The sequence below is a fragment of the Orcinus orca genome, chromosome 8, assembly GCF_937001465.1.
Source record: "Orcinus orca chromosome 8, mOrcOrc1.1, whole genome shotgun sequence".
NCBI classification, from domain to species: Eukaryota; Metazoa; Chordata; class Mammalia; order Artiodactyla; family Delphinidae; genus Orcinus; species Orcinus orca.
Window position 1 is genome coordinate 47,382,866 of NC_064566.1, and position 15,876 is coordinate 47,398,741.

Consider the following 15,876-nt stretch of genomic DNA (forward strand, 5'->3'; position numbering starts at 1 on the left):
CCTGGGTATTTTCTTCTTTTTGGTATTATAGTAAATGAGATTGTTTCCTCATTTCCTTTTCAGATAGTTCACTGTTATTGTAGAGTAATGAAAATGATTTTTATGTGTTGATTTTGTATCTTGCAACTTTATTGAATTTGTTTATTAGTTCAAGCAATTTTTTGATGGACTTTCCAGCTTTCTCTATATAAAATTATGTTGTCTGCAAACAGGGGCAATTTTTCCTGATTTGTACACCTTTTTTTTTTTTTCTTGCCTAATTGCCCTGGCTAAGGACAAGCTTACTCTGAGATTTCCAGATATGGTCATTAGGATGATCATGAAGAAGATGACTCCTGTAGTGTCTTGTATGGCTTTGCTATTGAGGTGATGCTGAACTTATAAAATGAGTTTGAAGGTGGTCACACTGCTTCTATTTTTGGAAGAGTTTAAGAAGAATTAGTATAATTCTTCTTTGAATGTGTGGTAGAATTCACCCATGAAGCCACATTATCTTTGGCTTTTCTTTGTTGGAAGGTTCTTGATTACTGATTTAATCTCTTTATATGTCATTGGTCTGTTCAGGCTTTCTTTTTCTCTTTTTTTTCCCCCAAATTTGTTGAGGTATTATTGACCTGTAACATAATTAACTTTAAGGAATACAGTGTGATGTTTTGATGCACATATATATTGCAAAATGATTACCACAATATGGTTAATTAGCACCTCCCTCCCCGTACATAATTATCTTTTTGTGTGTGTATGTGATGAGAACATTTAAGATCTGCCTTCTTGACAACTTTCAAGTATATAATACAGTATTGTTTACTAAAGTCACTATGCTCCACATTAGATCCCCAGAACTTATTCATCTTATAGGTGGAAGTTTGTACCCTTTGACAAACATCTCACTGTTTCCCCACCCGCAGAGCCTGACAGCCTCTATCGTACCCTCTATTTCTATGATTTTGGATTTTTAAGATTCCACATATAAGTGAGGACATACAGTACTTGCCTTTCTCTGTCTGACTTATTTCACTTAGCTTAATGCCCTCGAAGTCCATCCATGTTGTCACATAAGGCAGGATAGCTTTTTTATGGCTGAATAATATTCCATTGTGTTTGTGTGTGTATACATTATGATATATATGTGTGTGTGTGTGTGTGTATATATATATATATATATATATAATATTTTCTTTATCCATTCATCTGTTGATGGACACTTAGGTTATTTCCATGTCTTGGATATTGTGAATAATGCTGCAATAAACATGGGAGTGCATGTATCTCTTTGAGATGATGTTTTCATTTCCTTCAGGTATATATCCAGAAATGGGATTGCTAGATCATATGATAGTTCTATTTTAACTTTATTCTTGATTCAGTCTTGATAAGTTGTATGTTTCTAGCATTTATGTATTTTTTCTAGGTTATCCAATTTGTTCACACATAATTGTTTGTGCAATCCCTTATAATACTTTTTATTTCTGAGGCATCCACTTTTTTTTAAATAAATTTATTTATTTTTGGCTGCATTGGGTCTTCGTTGCTGTGCATGGGCTTTCTCTAGTTCGGTGAGCGGGGCTACTCTTAGTTGCGGTGTGTGGGCTTCTCATTGCAGTGGCTTCTCTTGTTGTGGAGCACGGGCTCTAGGCGTGTGGGCTTCAGTAGTTGTGGCTTGTGGGCTCTAGAGCACAGGCTCAGTAGTTGTGGTGCACGGGCTTAGTTGCTCTGCTGCATGTGGGATCTTCCTGGACCAGGGATCAAACCCGTGTCCCCTGCATCGGCAGGCGGATTCTTAACCACTGCACCACCAGGGAAGTTTCTTCTTTCATTTTATTTATTGAGCCCTCTTTTTTCCCTAGTCTAGCTACAGATTTCTCTATTTTGTTTATTTTTTAAAATACAACTCTTAATTTTGTAGATTTTTAAAATTATTTTTCTATTCTCTATTTCTGCTATGATCTTTATTTAATTAATTTTTTTTTGAGTTATGAGTTATGTTTTATTTGGGACAAAGTGAGGACTATGGCCCAGGAGACAGCATTTCAGATAGCTCTGAGAAACTGCTCCAAAGAGACTGGGGGGAAAGGTCAGTATATATGTGAATTTGGTGAAGGGGGAGTACATGCAATCAAGCGCACATTTTTTTGCAGAAGGTTTCTGCTAGTCATGAGGAGCAGACGTCATCATGAAGGATTTTAGTGCTTTTCTAGTTATGAGGAGATATAAGAATTGGGCTCATAAAATCGACTCCTGAAAATATCTAACTATCTGAAGACCTGTTCACCCAGTTCTTTCCAGAGCACAGAGTGCCTCATTTCTCCTCTCCACCCTGAACTCCTTTCAGGGAGTATTGAAAGTCATCTGCTATGATTTTTATTTTTTCCTGCCTTCTGCTTGGGTTTAGTTTTTTCTTCTTTTTCTAGTTCCATGGGATGTAAAGTCAGGTTGTTTATTTTAAATTTTTCTTCTTTTTTAATGTGACATTTATCACTCTAAACTTCCTTTTTGGTACTGCTTCAGCTGCATATCCTAAGTTGCATTTCCCTTTTCATTTGTCTCAAGGTTTTTTTTTCACATCTTTATTGGAGTATAAATGCTTTACACTGTTCTGTTAGTTTCTCCTGTACAACAAAGTGAATCAGCTATATGTATGTATGTATGTATGTGTGTGTGTATATATATATATCCCCATATCCCCTCCCTCATGAGCCTCCTCCCACCCTCCCTCTCCCATCCCTCTAGGTCGTCAGAAAGCATAAAGTTGATCTCCTTGTGCTATGCAGCAGCTTCCCACTAGCCATCTATTTTACATTGGGTAGTGTATATATGTCAATGCTACTCTCTCACTTCATCCCAGCTTCCCCTTCCCCCGCTGTGCCCTCAAGTCCGTTCTCTACGTCTGCATCTTTATTCCTGCCTAGCCACTAGGTTTGTCAGTACCGTTTTTTAAAATTCCATATATATGTGTTAGCATACAGTATTTGTCTTTCTCTTTCTGACTTACTTCATTCTGTATGACAAATTCTAGGTCCATCCACCTCACTACAAATAACTCAATTTCATTCCTTTTTATGGTTGAGTAATATTCCATTGCATATATGTGCCACATCTTCTTTATCCATTCATCTGTTGATGGACATTTAGGTTGCTTTTATGTCCTGGCTATTATAAATAGTGCTGCAATGAACATTGGGGTGCATGTGTCTTTTTGAATTATGGTTTTCTCAGGGTATACGCTCAGTAGTGGGATTGCTGGGTCATATGGTAGTTCTATTTTTAGTTTTTTAAGGAAGCTCCATACTGTTCTCCACAGTGGCCGTATCAATTTACATTCCCACCAACAGTGCAGGAGGGTTCTCTTTTCTCCACACTCTCTCCAGCATTTATTTGTAGATTTTTTGATGATGGCCATTCTGACTGGTGTGAGGTGATACCTCGTTGTGGATTTGATATGCATTTCTCTAATGATTAGTGATGTTGAGCATCTTTTCATGTGCCTTTTGGCCATCTGTATGTCTTCTTTGGAGAAATGTCTATTTAGGTCTTCCTACCACTTTTGGATTGGATTGTTTGTTTTTTTGATATTGAGCTGCATGAACTGCTTGTGTATTTTGGAGATTAATCCTTTGTCAGTTGCTTCATTTGCAGATATTTTCTCCCATTCTGAGGGTTGTCTTTTTGTCTTGTTCATGGTTTCCTTTGCTGTGCAAAAGCTTTTAAGTTACATTAGGTCCCATTTGTTTATTTTTGTTTCTATTTCCCTTACTCTAGGAGGTGGATCAAAAAGGATCTTGCTGTGTTTTATGTCATAGAGTGTTCTGCCTATGTCTTCCTCTAAGAGTTTTATAGTGTCTGGCCTTACATTTAGGTCTTAAATCCATTTTGAGTTTATTTTTGTGTATGGTGTTAGGGAGTGTTCTAATTTCATTCTTTTACATGTAGCTGTCCAGTTTTCCCAGCACCACACCACTATCCTGTTATTGAAGAGGCTGTATTTTCTCCATTGTATACTCTTGCCTTCTTTATCAAAGGTGACCATATGTGCGTGGGTTTATCTTAGGGCTTTCTATCCTGTTCCATTGATCTATATTTTTGTGCCAGTACCATACTGTCTTGATTACTGTAGCTTTGTAGTATAGTCTGAAGTCAGGGAGCCTGATTCCTCCATCTCTGTTTTTCTTTTTTAAGAGTGCTTTGGCTATTTGGGGTCTTTTGTGTTTCCATACAAATTGCAAAATTTCTTGTTCTAGTTCTGTGAAAAATGCCATGGGTAATTTGACAGGGATTGCATTGAGCCTGTAGATTGCTTTGGGTAGTATAGTCATTTTCACAATACTGATTCTTCCAATCCAGGAGCATGGTATATCTCTCCATCTGTTTATGTTATCTTTGATTTCTTTCACCAGTATTTTATAGTTTTCTGAGTACAGGTCTTTTCCCTTCTTAGGTAGGTTTATTCCTAGGTATTTATTCTTTTTGTTGCGATGGTAAATGGGATTGTTTCCTTCATTTCTCTTTCTGATCTTTTGTTGGTAGTGTATAAGAATGCAAGAGATTTCTGTGCATTAATTTTGTATCCTGCAACCTTACTAAATTCATTGATTAGTTCTAGTAGTTTTCTGGTGATATCTTTAGGATTTTCTATGTATAGTATAATGTCATTGTCAAACAGTGACAGTTTTACTTGTTTTCCTATTTGTATTCCTTTTATTTCTTTTTTGTCTCGGATTGCCATGGCTAGGACTTCCAATACTATGTTGAATAATAGTGGCAAGAGTGGACATCCTTGTCTTGTTCCTGATCTTAGAGGAAATGCTTTCAGTTTTTCACCATTGAGAGTGATGTTTGCTGTGGGTTTGTCATATATTTCTTTTATTATGTTGAAGTAGGTTCCCTCTATGCTCACTTACTGGAGAGTTTTTATCATAAATGCGTGTTGAATTTTGTCAGAAGCCTTTTCTGCATCTGTTGAGATGATCATATGGTTTTTATTCTTTAATTTGTTAATATGGTGTATCACATTGATTGTTTTGCATATATTGAAGAATCATTGCATCCCTGGGATAAATCCTACTTGATCATGGTGTATGATCCTTTTAATGTGTTGTTGGATTCTGTTTGTTAGTATTCTGTTGAGGATTTTTGCATCTATATTCATGAGTGATATTGGTCTGTAATTTTATTTTTTTGTAGTATCTCTGTCTGGTTTTGGTATCAGGGTGATGGTGGCCTCATAGAATGAGTTTGGGAGTGTTCCTTCCTCTGCAGTTTTTGGAAGAGTTTGAGAAGGATGGGTGTTAGCTCTTCTCTAAATGTTTGATAGAATTCACCTGTGAAGCCATCTGGTCCTGGACTTTTGTTTGTTGGAAGATTTTTAATCACAGTTTCAGTTTCATTACTTGTGATTGGTCTGTTCATATTTTCTGTTTCTTCCTGGTTCAGTCTTAGAAGGTTATACCTCTCTAAGAATTTGTCCATTTCTTTCACGTTGTCCATTTTATTGGCGTAGAGTTGCTTGTAGTAGTCTCTTAGGATGCTTTGTATCTCTGCAGTGTCTGTTGTAACTTCTGCTTTTTCATTTCTAATTTTATTGATTTGAGTCCTGTGTCTCTTTTTCTTGATGAGTTTGGCTAATGGTTTATCAATTTTGTTTTTCTTCTCAAAGAACGAGCTTTTAGTTTTATTGATCTTTGCTGTTGTTTTCTTTGTTTCTATTTCATTTATTTCTGCTCTGATCTTTATGATTTCTTTCTTCTGCTAACTTTGAGTTTTGTTTGTTCTTCTTTCTCTGGTTCCTTTAGGTGTAAGGTTAGATTATTTATTTGAGATTTTTCTTGTTTCTTGAGGTAGGCTAGTATAGCTATAAACTTCCCTCTTAGAACTGCTTTTGCTGCAACCCATAGGTTTTGGATCATCATGTTTTCATTGTCATTTTTCTCTACGTATTTTTTTATTTCCTTTTTGACTTCTTCAGTGATCTCTTGGTTATTTAGTAATGTATTGTGTAACCTCCATGTGTTTGTGTTTTTCCCCCTGTAATTGATTTCTAATCTCATAGCGTTGTGGTCAGAAAAGATGCTTGACAGGATTTCAATTTTCTTAAATTTACTGAGGCTTGATTTGTGACCCAGGATGTTATCTATCCTGGAGAATGTTCCATGCGCACTTGAGAAGAAAGTGTAATCTGCTGTTTTGGGATGGAATTTCCTATAAGTATCAATTAAATCTATCTGGTCTTTTGTGTCATTTAAAGCTTGTGTTTCCTTATTCATTTTCTGTTTGGATGATCTGTCCATTGGTGTAAATGAGGTGTTAAAGTCCCCCACTATTATTGTGTTACTGTCGATTTCCTCTTTTATAGCTGTTAGTATTTGCCTTATGTATTGAGGTGCTCCTATTTTGGGTGCATAAATATTTATAATTGTTATGTTTTCTTCTTGGATTGATCCTTTGATCATTATGTAGTGTCCTTATCTCTTGTAACAGTCTTTATTTTAAAGTCTGTTTTATCTGATATATGAGTATCGCTACTCCAGCTTTCTTTTGATTTCCATTTGCATGGAATATATTTTTCCATCCCCTCACTTTCAGTCTGTATGTGTCCCTAAGTCTGAAGTGGGTCTCATGTAGACAGCATATGTACAGGTCTTGTTTTTGTATCTATTCAGCCAGTCTCTCTCTTTTGGTTGGAGCATTTAATACATTTACATTCAAGGTGATTATCGATATGTATGTTCCTATGACCATTTTCTTAATTGTTTTGGGTTTGTTTTTGTAGGTCCTTTTCTTCTCTTGTGTTTCCCACTTAGAGAAGTTCCTCTAGCATTTTTTGTAGAGCTGGTTTGGTGACGCTGAATTCTCTTAGCTTTTGCTTGTCTGTAAAGCTTTTGATTTCTCCATTGAATCTGAATGAGATCCTTGCCAGGTAGAGTAATCTTAGTTGTAGGTTTTTCCCTTTCATCTCTTTAAATATGTCCTGCCGCTTCCCGTGTCTTGCAGGGTTTCTGCTGAAAGATCAGCTGTTAACCTTATGGGGATTCCCTTGTATGTTGTTTGTTGCTTTTCCCTTGCTGCTTTTAATATTTTTTCTTTGTATTTAATTTTTTAAAATTTGATTAATATGTGTTTCATCATGTTTCTCTTTGGGTTTATCCTGTATGGGACTCTTTGTGCTTCCTGGACTTGATTGACTATTTCCTTTCCCATATTAGGGAAGTTTTTGACTGTAATCTCTTCAAATATTTTCTCAGACCCTTTCTTTTTCTGTTCTTCTTCTGGGACCCCTATAATTCAAATGTTGATGTGTTTAGTGTTGTCCACAGGTCTCTGAGACTGCCCTCAATTCTTTTCATTCCCTTTTCTTTATTCTGCTCCCTGGCAGTTATTTCCACCATTTTATCTTCCAGCTCACTTATCCTTTCTTCCGCCTCAGTTATTCTGCTATTGATTCCTTCTAGAGTATTTTAAATTTCAGTTACTGTGTTTTTCATCATTGTTTATTTGCTCTTTAGTTCTTCTAGGTCCTTGTTAAACGTTTCTTGTATTTTCTCCATTCTGTTTCCATGATTTTGGATTATCTTTACTATCGTTATGAATTCTTTTTCAGGTAAGTTGTCTATTTCATCTTCATTTATTTGGTCTTGTAGGGTTTTACCTTGCTCCTTCATTTGTAACGTATTGTTTAGTAGTTTCATTTTTTTTTTTTGATGGGTGCGGCTATATTCCTGTCTTACTGTTTACTTGGCCTGAGGTGTACAGCACTGGAGTTTGCAGGCAGTTGGGTAGAGCCAGGTCTTGGTGCCAAGATGAGGACCTCCAGGAGGTTTCACTCTGATTAATATTCCCTGAGGTCTGAGGTTCTCTGTTAGTCCAGTGGTTTGGACTCAGCACTCCCACCACAGGAGCTCGCGCCTGACCTCCAACCTGGGAACCAAGATCCTGCAAGCCATGTGTTGTGGCCAAAAAAAAGATAAAAAGAAAAAAAGGAGCAGTACAATAATAAAGGATAAAAAATAAATAAAATTAGAAAGATAAAAAATATATTAGGAAAAATAAAAATATAATTGAAACAACTGTAACAAGGTAAAACAAAACCTGAACAGAAAAAAGAGGGGAAAAAAATAGGGAAAAAGCCAAAAGGAGCAGAACAGTAACAAAGTGTAAAGAATAAAATAAAATTAGAAAAATAAAAGATTTATTAGAATAAATAAAAATGTAAATGAATCAACAGCAAGGTAAAACAGAACCCCAATCTAAGAGGAAAAAAGAAAAAAAAAAAGCCTTGGCTATGGGGGCAGAGTTTAGGCAGGGGGGTGGGACTTAGGCAGAGGCGGGGTTTAGGGTGGGGCGAGACCTCTGCTTAGGACCTGCGTGGAAGGGGAGAGGCAGCACGTCCAAAGGGGGGCCTCCAGAATGTGGTGTTCCAGAGTTTGGAGGTAAGGTCCTGGATGAGGGTGTGTGGGTGGGGTTTAGACCCAGCAAGGTTGGAGGGGGTCCCAGATGGGGTCTCTGAGTGTAGATGTAGGGCCCTGGGTGGGGGTGTAGGGGCGGGGCTTGGGCTCTGCACAGAAGGAGGGAGGCTCCGAGGGCAGAGGATTAGGCTTGGGAGCCCAACAGGCTCCCCAGTGCCCAAGTGGACAGGGAACACGCTGGCCACTTTCCCTCACATTCCTCTGTGCCCCACCCCCGGGTCTCCCCCATCCCCCCTGGACCCCTAACGGTAGGTGTGTCCCAGTGGGTGTAGGAACTCCTCCCCTCCCCCAGCGCCCCTCAGGGCTGCTGGTCCCAGAGGTCTGGCCTTTAGTTTTGCTCCCAGCTCCCTCCCTCCCACTCCCTCAGGACCCACACGCCTGGAGTGGGCCTTGGTGGGCAGAGGATCAGATCTGGGATCTTGGCAGGCTCCTGGGGGCCCAAGTGGTCAGGGGAAACTTGGCCACACTCCCTTTTAATCCTCTGCCCCCCCAGTGGTCCCCCAATTTCCCCCTTCGGGTGTGGGATCCCTTCCCCTCCTCCAACTGCCCCTCAGGGGCACCAGTCCCCTCCCGCCTCCACTTTTCCTCCCTTGTCCCCCTAACACCCCATGTCCTACCTGGTCACTGGCGTTTCCTCCTGTCCCCTTAGGTGTCCGTGGTTCGTCACCGGTGCCTGGTAGGTGCCCTAGTTGTGTGGAGACGTGAATTCTGTGTCCTCCTAGTCCACCATCTTGACCTCAAGATATTTTTATATTTTCTTTTGATATCCTCTTTGACTCAGTGGTTGTTCAACAGTGTGTTATTTCATTTCTATGTATTTGTGAGTTTTCCCCTTTTCTTGCTGTCATTGATTTCAAATTTCATTCCACTGTGGTTGGAAAATATACTTAGTATAATTTCGATTTTCTTAAATTTGTTAAAACTTTTTGTGACCTAATACGTGATCATTCCTGAAGCATATTCTGTCTGCTTGAGAAGAATGTGTTTTCTTCTGCTGTTGGATGAAAAGTCCTGTATGTGTCTGTTAGGCCCATTTGGTCTATAGTATTGTTCAAATACACTGTTTCTTATTGATCTTCTGTCAAGATGTTCTATCCATTATTGAAATTGAAGTATTTAAAAATACTATGATTGTATTGTTGTCAATTTCTTCTTTCAGATTTATCAATATTTGTTTTATATAATTAGGTGTTTTGATGTTGAGTTCATATATATTTATAATTGTTATATTTTCCCGTTGAAGTGATCCTTCTATCATTATGTAATCATCCTTCTTGTTTCTAGAGACAAAAGTCTTTTTGACCTAAAGACTACTTTGATATTAGCAGAGCCACTAAAGTGAATTTTTTGATTTTTATATGGATCTTGATTTTTTATTCATTCAGCTATTCTGTGTCTTTTTATTGGGGAGTTTAATCCATTTACATTTAAAGTGATTATTGATGGAGGATTTACTGTTGCCATTTGTTAACTATTTTCAGTTTATCTGATAGTTATTGTATCCCACTTTTTCTCTCTTGCTGTCTTTCTTCATCTCGTTGTGTGTGTGTTTTTAAATTGATGTGTTTTGATTCCTTTCTCTTTTTCTTTTGTGTAACTAAGGAGTTTACATAAAATATCTTACAGTTATAATGATCTATTTTAAGCTGATAACAACTTTACTACAAAAGTTGATCACAAATCTAGTCTCAATTTTTTTTTCAGGTATTTAAATCTTTCATTATACATCCTTTGTCAAAATATATATAACTTGAATGAATATAGCCAAAATTTTGGAAAATAAACAATATATTTGTAAATAATACAAAATTTAAGAAAGAAATCATGGTAAAAATTAGATGTGTTCAGTTAGATAACTAAAATACAACACGTTAAATCTTACTGGACACCACTAAAACAACAACTATAAGGAAATTTATAACCATAAATGTTATATTGCAAAAAAAGACTGAAAATTATGAAAATGTCTTTCTCAAGCCTTCTCAAGTATTTAAATAAAGAACTTTAAATTAAACCCAAAGAAGTAAAGAATAAAATAATAAAGATGAATATAAATTTATGAAATAGAAAATTAATGTAAAATACAGAAAGGCACAAATCAAAAGTTCATCCTTTGAAAATGCTAATAAAATTGATAAACCACTAGCAAGATTTATTAATATATATAGAAAATACAATATTGGGATGAAAAGGGAGCAACATTACAAATCTTACAGAAAATAAAAATAAGATATAATTTTAAAATATAAAGGAATTGGAAAACTAATTTGAAGAATATGTTAACAAAAATGACAAAGAAATAAACTGAGAAACTAAATATTTCTGTATTCATTAATGAAAATGAGCCTTACAGTGAAAAACTTTTCCACAAAAATGGAAAGCCCAGGTGGCTTCAGCATTGAAGTCTTACAAATATTACAGGAATGAATATCACTTATCCTGTAAAAGTTCTTTTGAGAATAGACAACAAAGAAACCCTTTCCAAATCATTTTTATATTTTGATATCCCCACCTGAAAATTTCATTTCAAGAATGGAAAATGATAGGCCAAAGTCTCTCATGAACATAGATGCAAGCATCCTAAACCAAGTATTAGCAAATCAAATCCAACGATAATAAAATGGATAAAAAAGCAACCAAAGTTGGGTTTATTCCAGGAATTCTAGATTGATTTAGTATTCATAAATCAATCAAAGTTGTACTTGCATCTCTGAATTAGGATGTACAAAGATGTGAAAAACATTTGATCATATGGTAACAAGATAAACCTTGATGAAATGAAAATCATACCCATATATTCGATGAACCAGTAGAGGATTCAAGAAAGCCTTAATGATGGGGCTTCCCTGGTGGCGCAGTGGTTGAGAGTCCACCTGCTGATGCAGGGGACACGGGTTCGTGCCCCGGTCTGGGAAGATCCCACATGCTGTGGAGCGGCTGGGCCCGTGAGCCATGGCCATTTAGCCTGTGCGTCCGGAGCCTGTGCTCTGCAATGGGAGAGGCCACAGCAGTGAGAGGCCCACGTACCGCAAAAAAAACCAAACAAAAAAACCAAAAAAACACCTGATGAATTGACATCCGTATAGGTGAGCAGGTTGCACACCTAAGGACAAGTACATAGTCTTGTCTGTCATAGAGAGACAATTTGAAGGGATGAGAAGGCATCAGCCAATTCTTGGGTGACAGTGTAAACTGTCTGGACAGATAGAAATTTAGAAGAAAGCCAAATGCAAAGACAAATCATTTCACCCCAAAATTCCCTTCCCTTATGCTCCAAGGGTGTTACCTAAAGCAGCAACAGAGGAGGAGCTGATAATAAGAGAGAAATCATATAGTCCCACACAGCCTCACAGCAAATAGATGTTATTGCATTCATAGATGAAAAAAAAAATCTAAAATTGCTGTTCAATGCTTAGTTTCAGAAGTATAAAGCCTCTAGAAGATAACATGAGAGACTATCTTTATGACCTTGGATTAGGCAAAGATTTCTTGAACTTGTCACTAAAACATTAAACATTAAAAAAAATTGATAAATTAGACCATTAAAATTAAAACTTTTGTTCATCAAAACATACAGCTAAGAGAGTGACAAGGCATGCTTCAAAATAAGGGTATACCTTTTATGTATAAATCTGACAAAAGGATTTGTAGACAGATTATAAGAACAAATAAATAACAAAAGTTCAATCTGAGAATAAAATTGGTAAAAGACCTGACGATACATTATACAAAAAAGGACATACAGATAGCTGATAAATATATATATTTTAAAATGCTTAACATAAGAGGCCCAGGGAGATGAGAGTGAACACTGCGTACTTGTTTATGAAAAATTGTGTCTATCCCTGGATTTTATGGTGATATCCTTTTTTTAAAAAAAAAAATTTATTTACTTGGTTGTGCTGGGTCTTTGTTGCAGCAGGTTGGCTCCTTAGTCACAGCTCTAGGGCTCCTTAGTCGCAGCTCGCTGACTCCTTAGTTACGGCAAGTGGGCTCCTAGTTGCAGCATGCGTGTGGGATCTAGTTCCCTGACCCGGGTTTGAACCCGGGCCTCCTGCATTGGGAGCATGGAGTCTTCACCACTGTGCCACAGGGGAAGTCCTGATGTTATCCTTTTTAACAACTGTGGATACATAACTTTTTGTCTACGAAAGTGCTGAGTTACTGTGACTCCTTTAAGCCAGCTCTTTCCATAGATTGTCTTCATATCCCTGACCCTTGTGGTTGGACCGGCCCTTGTGGTTCTTTTTTTTTTTTTTTTGGAGTAAAATTGCTTTACAATGTTGTGTTAGTTTCTGCTGTACAAGGAAGTGAATCAGCCATATGTATACCTATATCCCCTCCCTCTTGGACCTCCCTCCCATCCTTCCCACCCCACCCATCTAGGTCGTCACGAATTGGGAGATTAGGTTTGACATAAATATGTTAAAGTGTAAAATGTATAGCTAGTGGGGACCTGCTGTATAGCGCAGGGAGCTCAGCTCGGTGCTCTGTGACGACCTTGTGTTTCTTATTGAAAGATGCCTTCAGCAATAACCATCAGGAAACTTTGAAAGAGACAAAGCTTGTTACTTACAAGTCCTGGAAATCATGTAGCACACCTGGCGTCGCACAGGGTCATGGGATGGAGTGAGAGAGAGAGAGATCTTAGGGTTCTGCTTTTATTGGGGTAGAGAATGGGAGCCTAGGGTTTAACGGGCTCACTCTTTATTGGTGACTTTGAAACATAAGAGCAGGAATTTAAACCAAGTGAAGAGAAAATACAAGTAGTCCAAATGGTCAGTTATCTAAGGAGCTTGGGAGTGGGGGTCAGCCTGTTTCTTTAGTTGTGTGGCTGGCAATGTTTATTCAAAATATCTGAAGTGGCTGCCTCAGTCACTAAAGCTTGAATCTGACACTTGCCTTTTACCAAAACAAACAAACAAATAACACCAGCCGTCAGGGCTTATGCTGCACACCTAGAATAAGGCAGTGACAGAAGTGGTAGCAATAAACACCTTCTTGAGAGGTATTACAAAGAAGGATTGCTTGCATATTTCATGCCTGCATCAGCCTAAGCATCTTAATCTATAATTTTATGCCCTGGAAATACCAACTAGCTTGCTGAAAGAAAGCTCCACTCTGCCTCAGCCCCCTCCGCACCACCACTCCCCAGTAGTTTTTCCTACTACTCAAAGGCTTGTCTGCAAAGGTTCAAAGACAGACCTTTGCAAGCCAACCTTTGCCAACAAACCTTTGAGTAGTAGGAAAAACTTAACGGAACTCTCAAAGGCTAAGCCTTCAGAGTTCCTTCTTTGTTATCTGGACCTAGTCTCCTGGTGGCAATACTGTGGAATTATTTTGGTCTGGCTTACATTAGGTGGGAATGAAACTTTTCTAGATCCCAGCATCACTATTTCCAAAGATAATGATAACCCTGTATAAGAGACGCCAAGTCTTCCGTAGAAAGTAACCTGGCCTGTCAACACCACCATCAATTGCATTTCCAATTGAGTTCATGATACCTTCTGAGATGTTAATTTACAAGGTGATATTTTTTTAAATGTATAATTTAACAGAAGAAAAAGAAAACACCCTCTAATCAGGCTCCCTAAATAATGAACAGAGGAGAGGAAAATGTGAAACTATGTTTCTCCAGGTAGCTTCATCCTGAAATATACACACTTAATTTGAACCCAGCAGATTTTTGTGAAAATGCTATGCTTTGTGACTCTAGAAAATTATAAATTAAAGCTGGCATTAATCGACATTCAGGTATTTTATATTTAAGATAGTTCTTCACATAAAATAAGACTAATGGACAACATAAACGCCTATCACATATGTTCCTGAAATTATTGTTTTGTAGTTTCTGGATTCACATTGTATTCATTTCAAAATGACTGATGTATTCTAGCTATCAATTTTCTCATGGCCTCTTTCACCTCTTTGTTCCTCAGACTGTAGATCAGAGGGTTCAGCATGAGGATCACCACTGTGTAGAAGACAGACACCACTTTAATATGTTCAGGTGAGTGGCTCGACTTCGGTATGATGTAAACAAATGCGACTGTCCCGTAAAACAAAGTAACTGCAGTGAGGTGGGAAGTGCAAGTAGAGAAGGACTTGTGCCTTCCCTCTGTAGAGTGTATGTTCAGGCTTGAGTGGAGGATGTACAGATATGAAACTGTTTTGGTGAACAGTGTGATTACAGTGATTGACCCAGCTGAGATGGCAGGAGATATTTCAGCAACATAAACATGGGTACAAGAAAGCTTCTCTAGTGGTGGCAGGTCACGGAAGAAATGGTTGATTTTATTTGGTCCACAGAAACTCAGACTCAATAAACATCCGATAAATGATGAAGCATTCACACATCCTCCCAGATAGGAAGCAATCAGTGAGATGATGCAGACCCTGGGAGACATGTGTGTAGAGTAGAGAAGTGGGAAGCAGATGGCCACGTAACGATCATAGGCCATGGCAGCCAACAGGAAGCACTCAGCTGTTCCAGAGATAACATGAGAGCCAAGCTGAGCTATGCAGCCAGTGACAGGATAGTAGTTCTTTCTTTTAGGGAACTCACAATCGTATTAGGTGTGACTGATGGAGTACCCAAGATCCACAGAGACCAAATGGCTGAGGAAAAGGTACATTGGGGTGTGGAGCTGAGGGCTTCTTTGGATTAACATGATTATGCTGGTATTGCCCAACATGGTAGCAACATAGATTCCAAGAAAAACCACAAAGAAGATGGAACAAAGTATAGGATTCTCCGTTAACCCTAAAATAATGAATTCTGTCATCATTGTGTGGTTTCCAAGCTCTATCTTATTTGAAATGATGCCTGTTGAAATAAAACCCAGTGGATATTAAAATGAATTGAATGATCTCATAATTAATATATTTACGTTACCAGCCAACCTATCAGAAAATCAAAACATCGACCTCACTGTTGTCTAATGCTTTCACTTTACAAAATGTTTCCAAATGTATTTACATTATGCATGATTTGAGAATATTAATGTCCATTACCTTAAGGCCAGAGATACTCACAAAGGGACCAATGACTCAGATCAGAACACAGCACTCACGTTTGTATCATTTGATCAATTCAGGTTGTTGAATGAACACTTACAGCAATTGTATTATTAATTATACTTTAGGTACTGTGTAGACCTAACAAAAGAATACATTTCATAGTCATACATGAGTAAGGTATATATTAGAATATGTTGACAAAATGCCTACATGTGTATATTATACCAGCCACATGAGAGCAAAAGAGTAATATACAAATGTAAAAAATATCAAGAAGTCTTTTCACCTAACAAAAAATCAATGAGTAGTTTTAATCATAAAAATGCAAAAATTGGGGCTTCCCTGGTGGCGCAGTGGTTGAGAGTCCGCCTGCCAGTGCAGGGGACACAGGTTCACA

The 15,876-nt window shown here is 37.8% G+C and overlaps 1 protein-coding gene across 1 annotated transcript; it reads right to left on the reverse strand.

Annotated features, from left to right (window-relative positions):
- Positions 1 to 14,332: 14,332 nt before the first annotated feature.
- On the reverse strand, positions 14,333 to 15,262 carry LOC101280010 (olfactory receptor 481-like). Its single transcript, XM_049713983.1, is given in 1 exon segment — positions 14,333 to 15,262. A coding segment is annotated over 1 exon segment (915 nt). The 5' UTR covers positions 15,248 to 15,262.
- Between the last annotated feature and the right edge of the window lie 614 nt (positions 15,263 to 15,876).